The sequence below is a fragment of the Chrysoperla carnea genome, chromosome 1, assembly GCF_905475395.1.
Source record: "Chrysoperla carnea chromosome 1, inChrCarn1.1, whole genome shotgun sequence".
In the NCBI taxonomy this organism is placed as follows: domain Eukaryota; kingdom Metazoa; phylum Arthropoda; class Insecta; order Neuroptera; family Chrysopidae; genus Chrysoperla; species Chrysoperla carnea.
Window position 1 is genome coordinate 19,817,739 of NC_058337.1, and position 20,542 is coordinate 19,838,280.

Sequence of the window (20,542 nt, forward strand, 5' to 3'; positions counted from 1 at the left end):
GTCTATACATGGTATTTCAACAATTAACTCAGTCAATTGTTTGTTTTCACTTTTAAAAAATAGAATGTGGTCACCAACTCATTGACTTGGAAGCCAACATCCTATGATTCATCCACATAAACATCATGATTTTTCGCAATTATCGTATTTGGAACCGCAAAGCTATCGTTTGAAAACTTGTTCTTTCTAGTTTTGGAATCTCAAAAATATTTATCACCGTCTGTCGCTTTACATGGGAGCTATAAAACATTCCCGTACGAGCTTTTTGTATCAAGATATTCTAATTTCCAAGCAAAATTGACACTTTTGAATTTAAAATCCTGTATCTTTTGAAATAATCAAACTTAATTTATGTTTTCGTATCATTCAAAATCTTAAGTTGCCTTCTTTTACTCTCCGGGCCAAAAAGCTCGTACGGGAATGTTTCATAGCTCATTTTCAAGACAAATATACGAGCTTTTGGGTGGTCTTGACAAAGTTGTAAAATAATTTATAAAATTTTTTTACGCTTCATATAATATTTAGGAATAACATTTCTACCCTTTCAATCCTCCGCGCAAAGCGCAAGGGGTTATAAAAATTTTTGATCCATAGATTCAAAAAGTAGAAGGTACAGTTTTCAAACGAGCTATTGAGATTCAAGAAAAATAAACCAGCTTTAGAGTGGTTTTAAGAAATTTGCTGTAAAAAAATTACAAAATTTTGGTACGCTTCTAACTTCATATTAAATTATTGTCCCAATTTCATACAACCCTATCTTATATAAAGAGGGTTAAAGGGAGGTTTAAAAATTTTTTATGAGACAACTTTGACACAGCCCCCCTACGCCTTTGCAGACTTATACATCATAAATAAGCAGCACGCTGTACACCTTACGTTAATTTAGTTTCTAGAGATTTTTTCTGAAACTATTAGAGCAGGTTAAAAATATGATGGTATCGTTCTTGATTGATTGCACCTACTTCATCCATAACTCATCTGATATTATGGAGGTGTTGTTTTCTTTGAAGAAATATAAAGTTTGGGAATTTTGTAGTTAGGAAAATATTTCTTTATTGTGCCGGCATTGCCAAATTTCCTAACAGCCTCATCTGTTATTATCGTAAAGAAATCAAAATACGAAATAATAATTGGTACAGATCTGGTTGAAGGTAGGAATAGTGCACTTTCATATTGAAAAACGAAATTCCATAGAATAATCTCTGAGATTTACCTACATAAATTTTGCGTTGCGCATCCTGAAAATGAAGGACACTGAAAAACACTTTTTTGATCTTAACCAAAGTATCTCGCCTATTTTTCGAATTGTGTACCAAAAATAAAAAGTCACCTTTTAGCCTCTACTAGAGGAAGTGAGGACAAGTCAGATACTATTTCAAAAACCTATGTCTAATTTTAAGCCTTAAAACTTTTTTTTTCAGAACACGCTTTGAATTTTATATTACAATTAAAATTATTATCCACTTTTTAGTGCAACAAAGTGTGTTTTTACGTTCTAATATAAATTTACCTCTCTCTTGATAGTTCAGTTACGAACATAAGCTATATTTTTAGCCTCCTGCATTATGCAACACCTACAACCGCATAAAATTTAGTATTCTGCATCACAAACTTTACGATAGTTAGAATATCATTAATCCAATCCAGCTCTATGTAAGCGCTAGTGGTAAAAGTGGACATAAGTTCTTAAATTCCATAAAAACAAAGTTTTTAGATTGAAATTTACACCTCATACTTGAAATCTTTGTATGAGACGTGAATTTCCCATCCGAGAATATTTTTAAGATCTTGGCGCGGTAGTAAAAAAATGAAGCTTTTATATGGTGATCCAGCTGATCATTTTCATCGAATAAAAAGATTATGGAATGCGTTGAGATATTTATTTACTTTGTAAAAATTTTTTATTATTGTGTTTGAAGCGTGATTTTGAGTTTTGACAACTGATTCCTTTCGTTTAAGTTGCTCTCCTGCGTTGCTGATACAGTACAAACTCACTAATCCGGCACTTCAATAAACCGATACGTCCAATAAACTGACTCCCTCTGGTTTTTAATAGTAGAGGTACTGCACTTGTAATTTTTTAATAGTGATGTACTCCAATAAGATGAGAAGAAAAAACGAAATCTCTAATTTTTGACCTATAGCTCCGGTTTTGATGAAAATTTGGGATTAACTTTGTTCAGCCTCTAGATCAAAAGTTATATTGTTCCTAGTGATGCTTTGGCAACCAAAAAATGGTAACGGAAATTGATAGAGAATGCAAAGAGTGCCATTTAATTATATTTCGAAAAGTCAATACTTGCCGAGTATTTAACGTTAAATAACTGAAAAATTTTACGTTTTTTGAAAAAAGTATTTTATACACTTTTTAAAGTACTTCGAAACTGTTTTTTTAAAATTTACAAAAAACATCAGTTTTTGTGCTGGAAAAAATATTCTGAATTTTAACCGCTAATAACTCGGTAAGTGTTGACTTTTCGAAATATACTTAAATGACACTTTTTGCATAGATTTCATCACTTTGTCGATTTCCGTTGCTATTTACAACATACATTTTTCCATCTCTTAGAAGGGGTTGTTACCACCACCTGGGCAAAAGCACCATATAACTTTTGATCTAGATGGTGAACAAAGCTTAATCCCAAATTTTCAGGTCAATTGGAGCTATAGGAAAGAATTTAGAAGTTAAAGCCTCGTTTACTGGAATAATGCTGTTTATTTTATCGTGCTGTGTGTTTTTCTTATAAATATGGTGCGTTTTTTTTGTATAAACTTAGTAGGTAGTAGTTAGTCTTTTTTTTTCGTATTATAAACTTAATAAGTAATGGTAGGTTAGTAGTAGTAAATTTTCCGTATAAATTAGGACTGGAAGTAGTTAGTAGTTAATAAACTTGCGTAATTAATAATCATAATTATGGCGACACATTACGTCTGTATAACATTCTATGCCTATAAAGTGACCTGTAAAAAGGTTCCAATTAATATCGTTTGTCTTCCTTAGCAGGATTGTCGAATATTTCTACGGAACTTACACGGCCATTATTTAACTTAAATGTATTTTTCGATAATAATTTGCGTTATCAAAAAATTATTTATACTCACTTAGATAGACATCTATTTAAAGCAATAACATCTAGTTAAGACATAGCAAGCATCACTAACTTACATGACATAATACAATGATAATCCTTAGACTTTTTTCTATTATTCTCCTTTCTTTAATTTCTATTTCGAACTTCAAAAATAAAATAAAAAATAAATCAAAATTATATACTAAATATATTTTTAGTTCAATTCTATTAATAATTTTAACAAATAGTTTATTCATAATAATTATTTCGAAGATAAATTATAAACCTACTAAGATTGAAAATTTATTACGTATAATATTTCAACTTTAGAGGATCAGTCATTTTAAGATGAGAAAATGAAAAATTAAAAAAAATGCAATTCTGATTATACATTTCAATTATTTCTTTTTAGACAAAATATTTCGAATTAATTGTCTGGTTATTTTAACATTATATATTATTTTTTAGTTATGTATTTCCAGTATTTTTTTCAGCATTTTATTTATGATTAAATGGTCAAATATGTTTTATTTGTATTTAGGTATTATTTTGAACAGCCAATGAATAAATTAAAGATACAACACCATCGTTTAACTAAAAAAGAAAACCGAATTTATATTGATTTTAAATAAAATAATACATTTCTTTTTTATTATTTTATAATAGAGCACATTACAAATATTAATTAAGTCAACAATACAGTGTTTTTTTTTTTTTTTTTGTGTATTAAGGATAATGGAATAGGCTGGTAATGTAAAATTTTTGTAATTTTTTTTTTTAAATCAAAACTTTAGACAATTTTTTCAAAAAAGTTAATTAAAAGTTTTTTTTTTTTTTTAATCAAATTATTAATTTTTATAATTAATTGATTTTTGAATTCCAATATCCTGAAATGGATTTTTTTTATTCTCAACAATTGATTTCCCAGAATGTCTGAGCAGAATTTACAAACCCAAAAGATGATGATTGACATTCAGGCGACGTATGTGTACACTTTACGATCTTCTGGAGTGCGCGCCAGGTACTCGCGCTCAATTAACCCTTCTATTCGTTTTTTAATAATCACAGGTGATGGTAGGAATCGACTTTTTAATAATTCAGTAACTTCTGCTACGAGTATGTTATGCTAAAAAATAATGAAAATTGCATTACTAGTAATATTTAGTTTACATCAGTATGATAATCGTAATAATAAACAATAAGAGGAATACTTTAATAGAAGAGTTGTTAACACTGAGGTCTAGGGGTAAAGATGAGAAAATGCTGTTACAAAGCAAATGAAACTAGAATATTCTGTCAAGGTCATTGGCAAGGTAGAAACTTTACAGATGGGGCGCAGTACGGATAGATCCAATGTTTCGAATCCAAATATTCTATAATGACTAAAGAATTCTAATACTCTATAATTGTAGGCCTGCGCAGCTACAAATAACAAGAGTAAAGATTTCACCCCCTCCACACACACCCACTTCATTTGAAATCAGGTTGTGAAAATGGTAGTTCAACCGACAATATCCTGTCGAAAGTCTTATATATTTCTCAATTAATTCTGGTTAGTTTTAACCAAGCACAGTTAAATGATCTTAATTGTGGTTATGCACAACTTAGCCTGCTGCAAGCCTTCAATTAAAGTAAGCTAGTCGTGTCCATTCCTAGAAATCGAGGGCTTGGGTAAGAGGGGCTTTTGAAAAAATTCCTTCTATGAAAGTGATGCTCTCTCCTGTCTTTCGTAAAGAATACGAAAGCTTGGTTTGTAATGTCTACGGGTCTAGAATAAACGAACCAGATGTGGTAGAACTAATAAAAATTGGAAAATACAATCATTTAGATCACTTTCAGTCAATCTTTTTATATGTATAAAAAGATTTTGTTATTTCCCAATACTGCCATGAATTAAATAAGAAAACGGAAATTCCAATAGAAATTTTTAACTGAAAGTTTGGTGTCGTTTAGTAATTTCTTGGAACCTATTAAGAAATCACAGGAACTATGATGTATTGCTAAAAAATACGATACTTACAGACATTCGTTTACGAGCTTTCATAATCCTTACAATAGCTGCTTCTATTTCATGTTTACGATCCTCATCAACTTTGTTCCTAGTTTCACGTCGCTCTGGCTCGGATTCGCCTTTGGCAGCCACTGTTTGTATTTTTACCCTAAAATAAAGATATTGAATAGCTAGTTTACACCAATCTAAATACTTCTGATATTAGTTAAACTTGGAAAAAATTAGTTGCAGGATCGGACCTGTTTTTTTGTATAGGACATTATATGTATGTATAACTCAGGAAGCATACTTAAAACAGCTGAATTTAGCCGGAAAAGGGTGCGCCGGGGGTGAAAAGGGGTAACAAATGGTTTTTAGCGATTTGTGGCTAAAGTATTTATTTTAGAGAAAAAAGTTAAATTAGAAAGTTATTGGTTATAAAAAAAAATCTATAACCAACGTTTCCTGAAAATTTAAAAATTTCCGATTTTTTTTTTAAAAAAGAGAAGCTAAAAACAAAAAAATTAGTTTTTTACATTTTACTCGTTAAATTTGAGGTTATGTAAAAACAATAGGTAAATACAAAAGTTATAGATTTTTTTATAACCAATAACTTTCTAATTTAACTTTTTTCTCTAAAATAAATACTTTAGCCACAAATCGCTAAAAACCATTTTTTACCCCTTTCCACCCCCGGCGCACCCCTTTCCGGCTAAATTCAGCTGTTTTAAGTATGCTTCCTGAGTTATGCATATAATGTCCCACACATAAAAACGGGTCCGATCCGGCAACTAATTTTTTCCTTAACAAAATGCAATTCAGTTGGTCTAGTTCTAATATACGCAAATAATTCTGTGATCATAACAAACCTATGCAACTTAGAAGTAAATGAATCATTAACGCTAAAAAGATGAGACGGTTCAATTTCTTTTGTTCGTGGCTGTTTTATGAGAACACGTTGTGTTGCTTTACCCATTGCTAGTGATTGTAAAGCTCGAATTAAATCTCGTTCAGGTATGTCGGTTTCATTTTGTATTTCTTCATATGTGAGACGCTCTCGATTATTGAATAACATTAAAACGCACATTTGATAAGTTGAAACCTAAATTAAAATAAAATTAATATGTTTGTTTAATATATTTAATTTGTGGCATGGATCAACTAAATAGGTCGAATAGGTCGTTAGGATATTTAGCGCCAAGTGCAGGTTTTTGTTAAACGTTTGTTGATTTAGGCAAACATTGACATTCTGAAATGAGCTAAAAAATTGTTTATTATCTTTTATACTAAGAGCCAAATTTGGATCGTATGGTAAGACTTCCTGCCTTAGTACCTGCAATAGAGTAATCAGTAAACATTTTATGCTTAATTGCATGTATGAAAATGATGATTGAGAGTAATCAGGCGTTTGCTTTTTAGGCTACTATGTTTCGAAAAGCGATTACAAGCTTTTAAGACACCTCAGAAGTTTCTTGGACAAATAATTTTTTTGTAAACATACGTAATCAACAAAAAAGCTGTTCCAAGCTCTAAGAAAAAATTCTAAGCTCAAGAAGTTCTACTGACATATTTTCTTTGGCATCGTCCTCAAGTTATTAAATATCTTGATACTTTAGGACAAATAGAGAGGTAAAACTGTTAAAAAATATATGTCAGCAATTATATTTTAGAAAAGTTTCCATTTTTAAACTTACTGGGCAAAACAGAAGTAAAGATTAACTACAAATTAAATAATTTAATAGAAGATATCATCATCTATTGAGATATTTTTATTACCTGAATAATATGTTTACGGGGTCCTTGAGATCTTGATGATATTACGCTAGTGGAAGAACTAGCTCCATCTTTACCTTCACTTTCTTCTCGTCGCGGTCCAAAGAATACTGCATTTAAATCGGCACTCCCTAATTGTGGTTGTAATGTTAACTGTCGGCCACTGTGCTTAGCTAAATAAAATCGTCTAAACGCCTCAAAAGCATTCCTAGGTGCTGTTGGAATACTACATTTTGGGGTTGCACTCTGCGTTGGCCAAAATCCAGTTGTTAATACACGAACACTTAGATCAACGCCATGTAAATGAGTCTATGATAGAGACAGGAATATAAAAAAAATTGTTTATTTTCAATTTTATAACAGCTTTATACCAAAATTTAGACAACTAGTATGATAAAATTAATTTGCCTAGGAGTGATCGTAATGCACTCCTATCATAAAAATAAATGTTTCAGGTGATGTTCGGGAAAAATCCGTGCTAGAGGGCTGTGCGAAATTTTAATACCAGTCAGAGAAAGCGTTCTATTTGTATTTTGCTTAAAATTCAATCTCGTAACTGAAATCGGGGAGTATATATAAACCCCTGAAATTGAAATAATTCTGGGGATGCTTCTTCGATACAGCTGCATCGTGAAAAATGGACAGACAGGTAGTGAAAGACCAATATACCGCTTTCCACAAAAATTCGCCCATTAAACTTCGTAAATATCAGAACTTATCGATAAATTTTAGAGACGTATATTTCCCATTTAAGTAAAGGTATTTCCACTAAAGGTAGGTTAACAAAATTTGCTGCAAAGGAGCAGAAAACTATGTGGCTATTTATTTGTCTATATTTCGAGAAGAATTAATATTGAAACAGCCTTCTCAGAATCATTTCAATTTTGGTGGTTTTTATCTGTCAAGCCTCCTGATTGGGGCTACGATAATAAACAGCAGTCGTAGAGGCAGATATGTCGATACCTTTGAGTATCGACCTATATATGAAGGTCTCATTGAAACTACTTCGCATGGGTTTTATCATACAATTCCCGGATCAACATACTAAAATTAAGATAATACATTTTGAGTTACAAAAAATACTATATAGGAAGTTTTTTTTTTTTTAATGTATGCATGAATAAAAATTACAATTTATTTATTAAAATTTTTCTCTCTCTTTAATGGTTATTTGATAGGGAAGGATATTCGATAACATTTATCGGATTCAATTAAGGTTGTTGTCTTGCTATGGGCATATCGACAGAAAATTGTAAATTTGTGTATACTTATTAGGAATATAATAATACATTAACCAAAAAAATTTGAATGCAATTGACCGTAACTCGAGTTCAATATAATTAAAGTTTGGATAATTAACCTGGAGAGCATAGGAAAAGTTGCATTTTGTTGTGTTAACTAGTTAAAACTGCGTTAATATAATTTTTATTTTTAAGAAAATCTCGATTAATAATATTAAGAAAAATGAAACTTTTATAAAGTACAGAAAATAATCTTGACTACAATTTATCATTTTTTCGCTTGGTTAATATTTAAATGCAAAAATGGTATCATTCAAAGCCCTAACAAAGCCAACTTGTTAACGAGCCAAAAGACTTTTGGCCCTACAATTCCATCCTCTATCTACCATTTGACTTTTGTTTATTAGTTTTTGGACATCAGTTATGTTTTGTAGTCGATTAGTAAATATAAAATCGTCTGTGGGCAAATAATTTCCCCTTTTGTTGTTCACTAACTCAATGCGTACTATTTTATGATTTTAAATATCAATTTTCTAACCATAGGATGGATATTTAAATCTTTTATTCGGCGATAGGTGTATTCAAATAATCGTTTCTTTTCAAAATGGTGGTTCTATGTCACCATTTTGCAGTACTCTGTAATTTTTTTAAATTCATCAGTTTAGGAAAAATGGTTTAGAAATCGCAAAAATACGATGATATTAATACTTTTTAGTTGTGTAACCAAATTTTGGTGAGAATAAAGCTATTATAATTTTTTATTTAAGATATATTTCAATTCTTACTCCAGATGTTAATATATGCTCCTTAAATTCTTCCATAATTGTGTTAGATACAGTCATATCTTTAAACATTCCCTCTAGTTTGGACGTAAATTGGCAGCCACATTCCGTCTGAAAAAAGTAGTAAATACTCTGTTTACTTAGGACACAAAATACATTTTCTTATTTTGGTAAAGACATACATTAATAACAATTTCTTAGCCCACAAAATTCTCAAAAAAGCAAGCTCAATTCCTACAATACACAGGTGCATATAAAATTAATACGGATTGCAGAAAAATTATCCTTGGATTTATGTCAACAAAAAATTAATTTTATATTTAATCACATAATATTACAAATATAAGGTGCCTTGTTTTGCGTGAATATCTTTCTAACAGTTACTTTTATAGAAAAGATTTGGAAATCATTTCCTATAAAAATTATTTTTTTCGAAACACAATCGTTTTGGAGAAAAATCATTCGAATTTCTTCGTTCTTTCACAAGGATTTAAACTATGAGAGATATGCCAAATTAGATTGCTCTGTTAAAGAAACAAAGAAATCAGTAGCCTGATGTTTTTAAGCCTATTTTAAACCCTCGACGCAAAGAGAGATGTGTTATAAGTTTGACCGCTATCCGCTATGTATGCGTGTGTCTGTTTGTGGCAACGTAGCTCCTATACGGATGAACTAATTTTCATTTTTGTTTGTTTAATGGAGAACTTTCTTAGTTATGTTTAAAAAAATCTGTTCAGTTTGAAGAGGTCTATAAAAAATAAAACGCATTTGTTAAATTTTACTTGTCTTATTCCATTTCTTATGCAATTGAAATATAAATTTAAACATTGAGAGTTTAAAAATACTTCAATTATTATTTAAAGTCTAGTAAGATATTTTTGACGCTGAGAAGTGATTATTCGTCACAACTTTTTGGTTTAATGAGATTTTTTTAAAGAAAATTTTCTACAAAAGAGAACATATAAAACAGGCCTCTGAAATTTTTTCTGTAAGTCACTGTTAGAAATATTTACAATTGTTCTCCGTTCATATTTATACTGTTTATACTGATCTTTGCCACATCTTAAAATAAAAATTTTAATTGGCACAAGGATTGATGGAAAATATTCTTAATAACAAAAATAATCATTTTGATTACACCGAAAGAAAGCTGAAGTTAATTTATGTTGGAATTTCCCAGATTTTGTCCTTTATCAGAGATACCAATTTACGAAATAGCAAGCACAAAAAAGAGCGTCAAGTTTAGCCAAAAACACATAAAATTTTAGACATAATATAATTATATAAGTATTCTGATATTCAAAGGCGGTGTAATAACATGATTTACTTTAACCAAATTGAATTGATTAATGACAAGGTAATAGAAACCTGATTTATCAGGTGTGATTTTTTATCACAATTTAAAATATATTACTCAATCCTTATTAATTAAGCGCGCATGTGGATGTTAAAGTATAATTGTTAAATTAATGTATGTCCTCAAATAAAATGGGCGCAATAAGGAAGCTTACATGTAGCATGAGAATTTTGCAGGTCTAAGAATAGATGAGGAACACACAACAGGTCAAGGAGTATGGGAATGTCTAATAGCCTGGGGATATATAAAATTGTTCATCGACGTCGTCAAATACGTCATCGTTCATTTCAATAACCAGTAGTGAATTAGTTACCATATCATCCAGTTGACGCGTCTCAGAATTATTATCCCACGCTTCCTGTTTTTAATATTTTTTATCAAGATTCAGTCAAGTTTTACACGTTTACTTAAGGAAATAATTATGAGGATTTTAAACAAAATTTACCACCCAATATACCATATGGTATCTTTTTCACATATGTAAAATAAAATTTACCAAGCTGTAAAGTGTCAAAAAACTAAAGCAAACTTTAGACGTAGGTATACTCACTGTCATAAGAAATGCCACAGTTAAAACATTCTAAGCGTACTCATCATATGTTATGTTATAATAGTAACACTTAGAATGTTTTAAAACGAGCATTTTTTTTTTGACATTGAGTATACAAAAAAACTTTAATAATTTGCTATTTTGTAGAGCTTTTAATTTGTTAACTTTTAGGAATATTGGTTATTATATAAGATATACTGAGCGCTTCAATCTACGGCAAGGGTGGACAACCTTTTATTTAACATAGGTCAAAATAAAATTTGATTTTGCCGGCTCGTAGCAGAAATTACTCCCGGTTAATTTTCTTTTCTCTAACCCAATCTTCAAATCGCGCTTCCTTTTTTTGCTAGAATTTAATCAATTTAATTCATTAATCGATTGGCTATACATCATATTTATCTCGTTTTATACAAGATTGAATCGATCAGAAAGGGTGCTTTGTTAAATGATAAATACATGCTTGAAAATTCGTGAGTAGCTTTCTTTTGGCGAGTCTACCAAACTTCTCTCTGCTACTTTTTATCAAAAGTGCTGCGTTTTCAAATGAGCATGATAACGTCATATTTAAGCTATCGATGCGACATAGAATTTGTCGACCACTATGACCACTTGATAACATTAATTATTATTAAACAATTCAGCAAAAGTGAACCATGTATGTATTCAAAAACAAAAATGCTTAAGTACGGCATGTTCGAGGTGGTAGACAAGCTCACCCGTGCAGTATTTTTGTCGGGCAAAATATTTTATTGCTTAATAATTATTAATGTTATCAAGTGGTCATAGTGTTTGACAAATTCCCTGCTGCGTTTGGTCTGACCGGTAGCTTAAATATGACATTATCATGCTCATTTGAAAACACAGCACTTTCGAAAAAAGTCATAGAGAGAAGTTTGGTAAACTTGCCAAAATGAAGCCACTCAGGAAGTTTCAAGTATGATACCAATCATTTAACAAAGCACCTTTTCTGTCCCACGATCTAGAAGCCTTTACAAATACTGTAACTCATTTATTTCAGAGATATTTAATAAAACACGTTTTTCAAAATAATTTGTTGTTATACCGACGGGAAACGTTCACTCAAAAAACAATTGTTCGTCTGGAAAAATGTATTATGGATTTAATTAACAAATATATATTTATTTATTGAATTAGCTGAGTATAAAATAACGTATACCCAAAAATCATAATTAATTGGAGCATATGAGAAACTAGCTTTTGAATAGGGTAAATTTCAAAATCTTTTTTTTGATCACAAATAAATAATATATTTCATATTTTATCTTTTTGAATGAATTCCTTTTTCAGCCTTAACAATCTTATTTAAATTAAAATTGTTTCAATATGTCTAAACTCTTACCAATCTTTATTCAATTCCATTTTTGTTTATCTCTTTTTTTAAATTTTTGGAAAAATATTGTTTTAAGTTCGGAAAACTATTAAACAGAATAATAAACACTTAAAGGGGTAAAATAAAAATACATAATAAATACTTACTTTTAACTTCGATATCATGTTCTTTTCAGAATCATCACTAACACTTTTGTTAAGTAATAATCGTTTAGCTAAATGCTGTTTATAGTATCGTTCGAACACATCTTTTTCTTGTAAGAATCTAAACAGTACCATTGTTTTATCTAACACCACTTCAATCTCAGCTTCAGTCATTCCTTTGACACCTTTCTTTAATTTATCATCAATAAATAATGATAAATATTCTGGACTCTTCGGATTCAAATTCAAGAAGTGTTCGAAATCGGATGCTATCATTTGTTTAAATATTTTATCATTATTGAATGAATTATGTAAGAAATGATCAAAACGATCTTTTAAATCCAATAATGATTGCACAAAAGTGATTGCATTGGTTGATGATTGATTTTCTTCTTCTTGCACTAATGCTTTACCTTGCTCACGTAAATAATTACTGACACAATCAGATATTGTACGTAAACCATCAGCAACGCGTCCAAATAATTTATACATGCACGCAAGGTCTTCAGTCTTCTGGTTTCTTAACATATGAACCACTCCAGAATTTTCCATCTGTAAAGAATTTATAAAAAAATGAATCACTTATGACAAAACTCGTAAAATGTAACTAATTTATAGAAATTTTTGCCGACTTTGTATAGAATGTATTTGAGATAAAATTCAAACTTGGAGCTACAGACAAGACATTGGAAAATCACAAAATTTCGCGGTTTTACGACTTACGGAAGTAAAGCTACCACTTTACTTACACTTCACTATTATTGCATTATTATTATTATAGTTATGCTTAAGGGATCATTCATTAATTACGTAAACATTTGAGGAGGGGATTAGGTTTAATAAATCTATTCGTGTTCTTATGTAGAGAGAGGATGTTTAAACCCATTCTTACATAATAATTACGTTGAGAGTTGAAATTTAATATTAAAAATATTCTATGCACATTGTACATCGCGAGCTATAGTCTCTGTGCTAAAGAATGAAATCATTAAAACGAGATTGATTCGAGAAATCTTATGTATGTTTACGTGAAGAAGCGAGGGGTTAAAAATCGTCAAAATTATACTTATATAATTAATGAACGGTATTATTTGTCTCAAATTTTGCAATAACTTTAGTTGAGTAGATTGTTAATATGTGACTTACGAAAAAAATGTATAGGACCTTCTTTGTAGATTATTTTATTCTCTACAAAAATTATCTTTTTCGTTAAAATCAATAGTGTAGCAGTTATTGCAATAAAACAAATTTATCCCTTTACACCAAGATGGTAGCCTTCCCCCAAGGGGTAGCATCCCGCCTTTTCAAATTTAAACTTATCTTTGACCACCCTAACCGTAACCAAAAAGTAGGGCTTTCCCCCAAAAATGCCATTTACTATATAGCTTTTTAAATTTTAAGTTTGTGAGTTTATCCACTTTATTTTAAAATTTTTAATCAAAATATTTTATTTATGTACATTTCGACTTGTTAGTCATCTTCAGAAAAAATCATTCATTGTTCTGACGATGACTAACAAGTCGAAATGTACATAAATAAAATATTTTAAAATAAAGTGAATTTTAAGCAAATGAAAATGTGTTTAATTAACTACAATACAGAATTTCGGCTAGGATTACTGTAATATTATTGAGGTTGCCCAAAGTGCATTCAAATGATTTAAAGCTTTGTGTTATTCTTTAGAAGGTAACAGTTGAATTATTCTATTATAAAACAGGCTCTATCTTTGTACAATTAATCGAAATTTGAAATAGTATTTTCTACATAAAAAAAGAGTCTAAAAGAGTTACGCACTTTGTGTTTAAAAGAATTTAAGAGATCTGTGTCTTCTAATAAGGTGAAGGATAACCGTTGTTATCCTAGATCTGTATGTTATTTTATGACCTAGAAAGGGTTTTTAAAAATTAAATTTTCTGAAATTGCGTTTTATTTTGTTATTTAATTAAAAACTATGGAATAGCAATACTTGACGAATAGTTTAATGCGAGTCTACGAGGAATCAAGTGAAAATCAAGGTTAGAAAAATCATAAAAATGAATTACAACGCAAATCGCAAAATGAATTGTTGAAGCTCAGCTTATTTTAATGTAAATATAATCTGTTCTGTATCAAAATTTTGCTAAATTTAAAACAAAAATTATTAAAATGACAAATATTTAGTTTAGAAAATGATCTATTTCAATTTTGTAAATAGCTTCGGATTAATTTTAATAGATGGCTCCCCATTCGATGGCCAAGTTTCTCAAGCAAAAATGTCTCTGGAAAGTTTTGATTTGAGTAACAAAGATAAATTATACAAATTTTTATGTCGATCCAACGAAAGATAGGGTTACTTGTATTGCTACATATGTTTTTCGAGGTTCCATTTATATCATAATTAAATTATGAATAATTGAAGTTAATAAAAAATTACTTACATCTACAATTGTTTTCATGTGTTTTTTAATTAATTCTTGTTCAACAACATCTACTATACGTGGTTCAGTGCTGTCATCCAAATAATGTTTGGCTCTTTCAGCCTCTTCACTAATACGTGCCTCTACTTTTTTAATATATACGGAGGCACTATTTTCAGCTAAGAATTTTTGACTTTCCATTTTATAAAATTCAGCGGACTGTTGTAGAAATGGTCTTTCAAAATCCTCTTCATATACTGAACGTGAATTTATGCCCAACACCATTAACATTTGACAAGCATTTTTAATAGCAATACGATCAACAACTTCACCACGACGTTCTCGCATTACTGTTGCTAATAATGTGTCCCGAAGATGATCTCGAATGCAGCCATAACGGACAACCTAAAACAAATATTAAAAATTTTGTTTTTTGTATATTGCAGTTTATAGAGGGGATAAGTATGGTAAAGGTTGGATATCCAAATGAATCAATGATTCACTAAATGAATCATTATCACAAGCGAATGAGAGAAAAGTATAGTGTATCACTTTTTTATTTCATTCTTTAAGGGAACACAGCGAACTCCATGGTCGAATGTCGCGTTATTTTCTAAGTAATTTATTTTAAAATTATCAATATATATTTGTGTTACTCATTAAGAGCTTTTTAATTTATATGACACATGACTTCTTTGAAAAAAAGAGTTACTCAACTTAATAAAATACGTCCCCCTTCCCCCCATTAACTGTAAAAAAAATTTTTTTGCTAAGGTTTTCGAGTAAACTTTGAGTGATGTCTTATACCGTGCAATTTTTTCAAAAATTTAGATTCAAGTTTCCAAGATAAAAAACAAATTTTTTTTGGTCGGAACGTACATAAATTTCTAAAAGAAAAAAGAATTTCTAAATATCAAATTTACAATTGGAGAAAAATAAATGTGAAGAGGATAAACAAGCAAAAGTTGTTTATTTTTTGATAAGGAAGATTTTTTACATTTAAACTTTTGTTCTATCTCTAACGGTTTACAAGATGGGTTCTACGGACCCACAGGTCAGGACCCAATTGTCCTTTTTTTGGCTCATTTGGGTTCACGAACTTGGTTTTACTTTTTACGTCCTGAGTACGCTGTAAAAATTTCAGCTTGATATCTTTTTTCGTTTTTGAGTTATCGTGTTGGCAGGCAGACGGACAGACAACCGAAAATGGACTAATGATTGGACTGGTGATTTTATAAACACCTATACCAAAATTTTGTTCATAGCATTAATATTTTTAAGCGTTACAAACTTGGGACTAAACTTAGTATACCTTGCATATTACATATATGCATGGTATAAAAAGACTGAGTTAATTGTTGAAATACCCTATATAGGCAGTATTGAATATCAATGCTCGTTATTATTTTTGTAAATAAGATACGTTTAAAAAACAAAAAGGAATATTCATTCAAGTAGGATATTTTTACCCCGAAAAATTTTCTTCGCTTTTTAGAATCTAAATATTTTGAAATGAATTTTCAAACTAAAAAATGTTTCCCCAAATTACCCCTTTGACTTCTTTAATATTATTGGATGAGTTTAAAATGAAAATAAAATGAATTGAAATTTATGCCCTAATTTGGACCCTTCTGGGAATATAAAGATATTTACTCGATAACTTTTCGTTTTTGAGTAATCGTGCTAACGGACAAACGGAAATGGACTAATTAGGTGATTTTATGAATACCTATATCAAATTTTTTTTGTAGTATCAATATTTTTAAACTTTACAAACTTGGGACTAAAATTAAAATACTCGGATATATTTCATATGTAGGATATAAAAACAGGATAATTCAAAGAAATAGAAATGAAGTTACAAAATTTCACATACTCGATACTAAATTTCTTACTACTAATCCCGTAATTATCATGCAGATGCTTACTTGAAATACTATTATAATAAAATATTAAAATTGTAAAATATATAAAACCTTTGTTATGGGTGGGAACAAGAATCATAGTTGAAAATTTCCAATTTTAAAGAATAATTTGACATATTTTTCCCTGATTATTTTAATTTTATAATTTTAATAAATATTCATTTAAAATTCAACAAATGTATTACGCGCTTGTTTCGCTGGACGATTCCTTATAGTCAAAACTCGATTCAAATACTTATATATATTGTTGTAAATATAATTACAAAATAAGCTTTCCCGTTAAAATTGTTACTTCTCGTTATTATACAGGATGTACCGTGACTAGATGGACATAGGTTCGTCCCGTACAAAAAGAACTTACTTTATTCAACAATGTCTTTATTGGCTAAATTAATAGCGCCCATATCTCCTTTCTATCATCTTTGGGGACATAATAGTTCACATAGCTCCTTAACTATTGGGTTTTGGAAAAAGTATTAAAGGTACTTTCGACTTAAAATTTTTCAAAGAATATGCTCTTAAGTTATATGTATCCAGTTGTGCGGCGACACCCTGAATGTATAGTAGTAAAGTAGAAGCACGGAGTTTGTGTCAAATCCAATGAATTTTTTTTAAGGGAAGGCAATAACACTTGAATTTTAGTGTAATATTTTCGTTTCTTTCTATTTTTAACCCCCGGCGCAAAAGTAGGTGTTATAAGTTTGACCGCTATGTGTATGCGTGTGTCTATCTGCATGCCTGTGGCCTCGTAGCTCTTAAACGGATGAATTTTTTTAAAAATCAAAATAAGCAAAGTTGAAGAATATAAAATTTACTTTCCTCCTAAAAGTTTTTACTCTTACTTAATATTCAATGATCTACAAATTTTTTATTTCAAAATTTAATATATCCGTAATATTACAGTAACTTTATACATTACAGTCTGCATCAAATCCGGCAATTCCGATTTTTCGCCGGCTTGTTTATGCTGTTATTCCAATGAATAATCAAAGTTTGTAACCTCGAACGACGAACAAAACTTTGTAAAAATTCGAAAAATCCGTGAAAATTTTGAATTTTGGCGATAATAACCCTAAAGGCCTTGTTTTTTGATAAATTCTTTTCAGAAAGTTTTTAAAGTAGATTAAATTTGCTACAATATGAGACGAGAATGGACTCTGTAGACTTTACACTTTCCGAGATAAGGCTTTTCAAAATTTATCGACGTAAGTTAATACATCAGAGCCAACGTCAAATCCAATAGTTCTGATTTTTAGCAGACTTGTTTAAGATGTTGTCCCAATGAATAATCCGGGTTTTTTTCGATTTTGAAAAGTTGCGTTTGGTCACAAACTTGGATTATTCATTGGAACAACATCTTAAACAAGTCTGCTAAAAATCAAAGCTACCGGATTTGATGTTCGCTCTGATGTATAAAGTTACGTCGATAAATTTTGAAAGGCTTTATCTCGGAAAGTATTGGGTCTACAGAGTCCACTCTCGTCTCATATTGTAGCAAATTTAGTCTACTTTAAAAACGTTCCAAAAAGAATATATCAAAAATTTAGTTCTTCAATCTAGAACTTTTCAATTTTTGACAAAGTTGTATTCAGCGCTCGAGGTCACAAACTTGGATTATTCATTAGACCAACATCATAAACAAGTCTGTAAAGTAAAAAATCGGATTTGATGCAGACTACCCCGTACTTTCAAACGACAAGGTTACTGTATTATAAACATTAGAGAAAAAAATGTTCTTAGCAAATAAACTGTATATTAATTTATTTTCTACATCTTATACAAATTTAAATTTCACTAATAATCGAAAAATTGTCAAAATTACAAACGTTATATAACAAAACCATATTTCTTTAATGGTGTATCCGATACAAAAATTGAAAAGATATCCGATAAAAACTTTTGAACTTTTGAAACGGACATTCGATGTAGACTCATATTGGTTGTAGAATTATCATATTTTATATTATAGACATGTAAGGAATGAAACCAATTATTTCTAAAAAATACATTTAGAGGCAAAAAAATCGACTCAAATTTTATATAACTTTACTAAGGATTGAATTTGTATAATTATTATTAATGATAATACAGGAATATTCATTTTAAATTTTCTATTTCATTCTTAATTGCTACGACATAAGTATTTTTATTGTCTTTCAAAATTAAAAAATTTCAGCTATGCTTCTTACATTTACATATGAAATTGGTGAATTCAGTTTTTTGTAGCCTACGTTATTAAGTTAAAAATTGGATTCAAGTAAAGGTATCTTTCAACGTTAGAAAAAATTCTTGCTGTCCATTGATCGAACTCACAAAAATGACCATTGAATAGAATCAGAAGAAAGTTAATATGAAATTGATAATTTTATTTAGCACGTATATTAATCTTACTTAAGTTATTTGCATCCTTATTTTAAAATTTATAAATACTAAGAGTCGATTTTATTGCTCGTAATTATCTCAGAGCATATATTAAAAGTAAAAGAAAAAATAATACTTGATCTCGAAAAATGATTAATCCCAGATTGTAAACATTATCAACGTCGTTTTGTTGAACATAAACTCTATCCATATACATGAGAATATCTCTAATCATAACCATACTAGTTTGATGATCGTTCCACGCTTGATTTAATATTAACAAAAAATTATTGTGTAATGAGCGTAGAACATCTTCTCGCACTTTTGATTCTAAATGATGAGTAACCACTTCTTTTAACCCTGAATATAACCTTTCGCCATGTTTATGCAATACCATTGTATATGCATTTCTGTATAATTCTTCAAAACTTAATCCACTGTTGTTCTTTTTTTGTATCTCTTGAATTGCATTCTTCAAGAGGTTCCAAATACTTTCGACGTACTTTTCATCCATGGTAATCTAGAAACATTAATAAATCAAAATGTAAACATAATTATTTAATACTTTGTGTGAAATAGAAATAGGGTATTATGCCTTTCTTACGGGTGTCATTAATTGACTCCGAATGGATAAATCCCCTGGTGGCCCCCATCCCCACGCGTTGAACATAGAGTCGCGTCCACTCATCAGAATATTTATCACGTACTGTCAATGTCAAAAATCATTGCAAAATATTTTACTCAAAATTTAAGTAATCCAAAGTTAATTAATCGTTGATTGAATTTTTACATAACTTCGAATAAATATAATATATAGAAAAAAAAGGTAAAAAACAGAAAATAAAAAACTGAAAATTTAGTTTCAAGCCAAAAAAATAAAACAAAAAAATAGCTGATATTTTTTGATTATAAAATAATTATTTATAATTTCGATCAAGATACAACAGTATTTTGATGTAACAGTTTTTTTGACCCAAAGAATAAGACAAAATATTTAGTCGAATTAAAACTTGTTTAATGGAGAAGTGTAAGTACGATTGAATAATAATATTAAATTCGATAATGAATAATAGTAAAATTGATTATTTATTGAAAAATAATAATAAATTATGACGATTGTCAAATGTTTATTAAATATAAATTTAACCTTGTTGAACAATCGATTAAGGATTTATTACGTTATATAGGTAAAATGATGGGAATTTAATGAATATTCTTACCGGAAAAGCCCGGATTCTCATCTTGCCTTCCTTTTTATTAATTGAACTAGTATTTTTCATCATCGTGCCAGCAGAATACTGTTTCCTTTCGTTAACTTTCACATTCATTAACTAATAACAAGCTGACTCGAAATGAAATATGAAAACACAAATATCTCAACTAAACACACTCAATCTGTCACTAGTAATCAAATATTAGAATTATCATTTCCACTATTTTATATGTCTTTATGTCGCCATAACAATATGCGACTTTATTTTAAATAATCAAATAAAAAACTTGTCAAATTATTAGATAATTCTGCATAGCAAATTTAATAACACATCACCTTATAAAAAAAATTAACTGCTCTTAAACACTTCTCTGAAAAGATGTCCCCAA

At 29.5% G+C, this 20,542-nt stretch overlaps 1 protein-coding gene across 2 annotated transcripts; it reads right to left on the reverse strand.

Moving 5' to 3' along the window:
• Nucleotides 1-3,547: 3,547 nt before the first annotated feature.
• On the reverse strand, nt 3,548-20,523 carry LOC123302744 (cullin-3). Of its 2 annotated transcripts, XM_044885830.1 has the most exons (10): nt 20,161-20,523; nt 19,077-19,460; nt 14,676-15,059; nt 12,262-12,810; nt 8,861-8,968; nt 6,838-7,143; nt 5,931-6,163; nt 5,092-5,230; nt 4,024-4,197; nt 3,548-3,665 (listed from the first exon to the last, which is right to left on the reverse strand). In XM_044885830.1, exons 1-9 carry the CDS (start codon nt 20,266-20,268, stop codon nt 4,045-4,047), a joined length of 2,364 nt encoding a protein of 787 aa, XP_044741765.1. In that variant the 5' UTR covers nt 20,269-20,523; the 3' UTR covers nt 3,548-3,665; nt 4,024-4,044. The 2 variants fall into 2 exon arrangements, with proteins under 2 accessions (XP_044741765.1, XP_044741756.1); XM_044885821.1 differs by lacking the exon at nt 3,548-3,665 and having other exon boundaries at nt 3,922-4,197.
• Between the last annotated feature and the right edge of the window lie 19 nt (nt 20,524-20,542).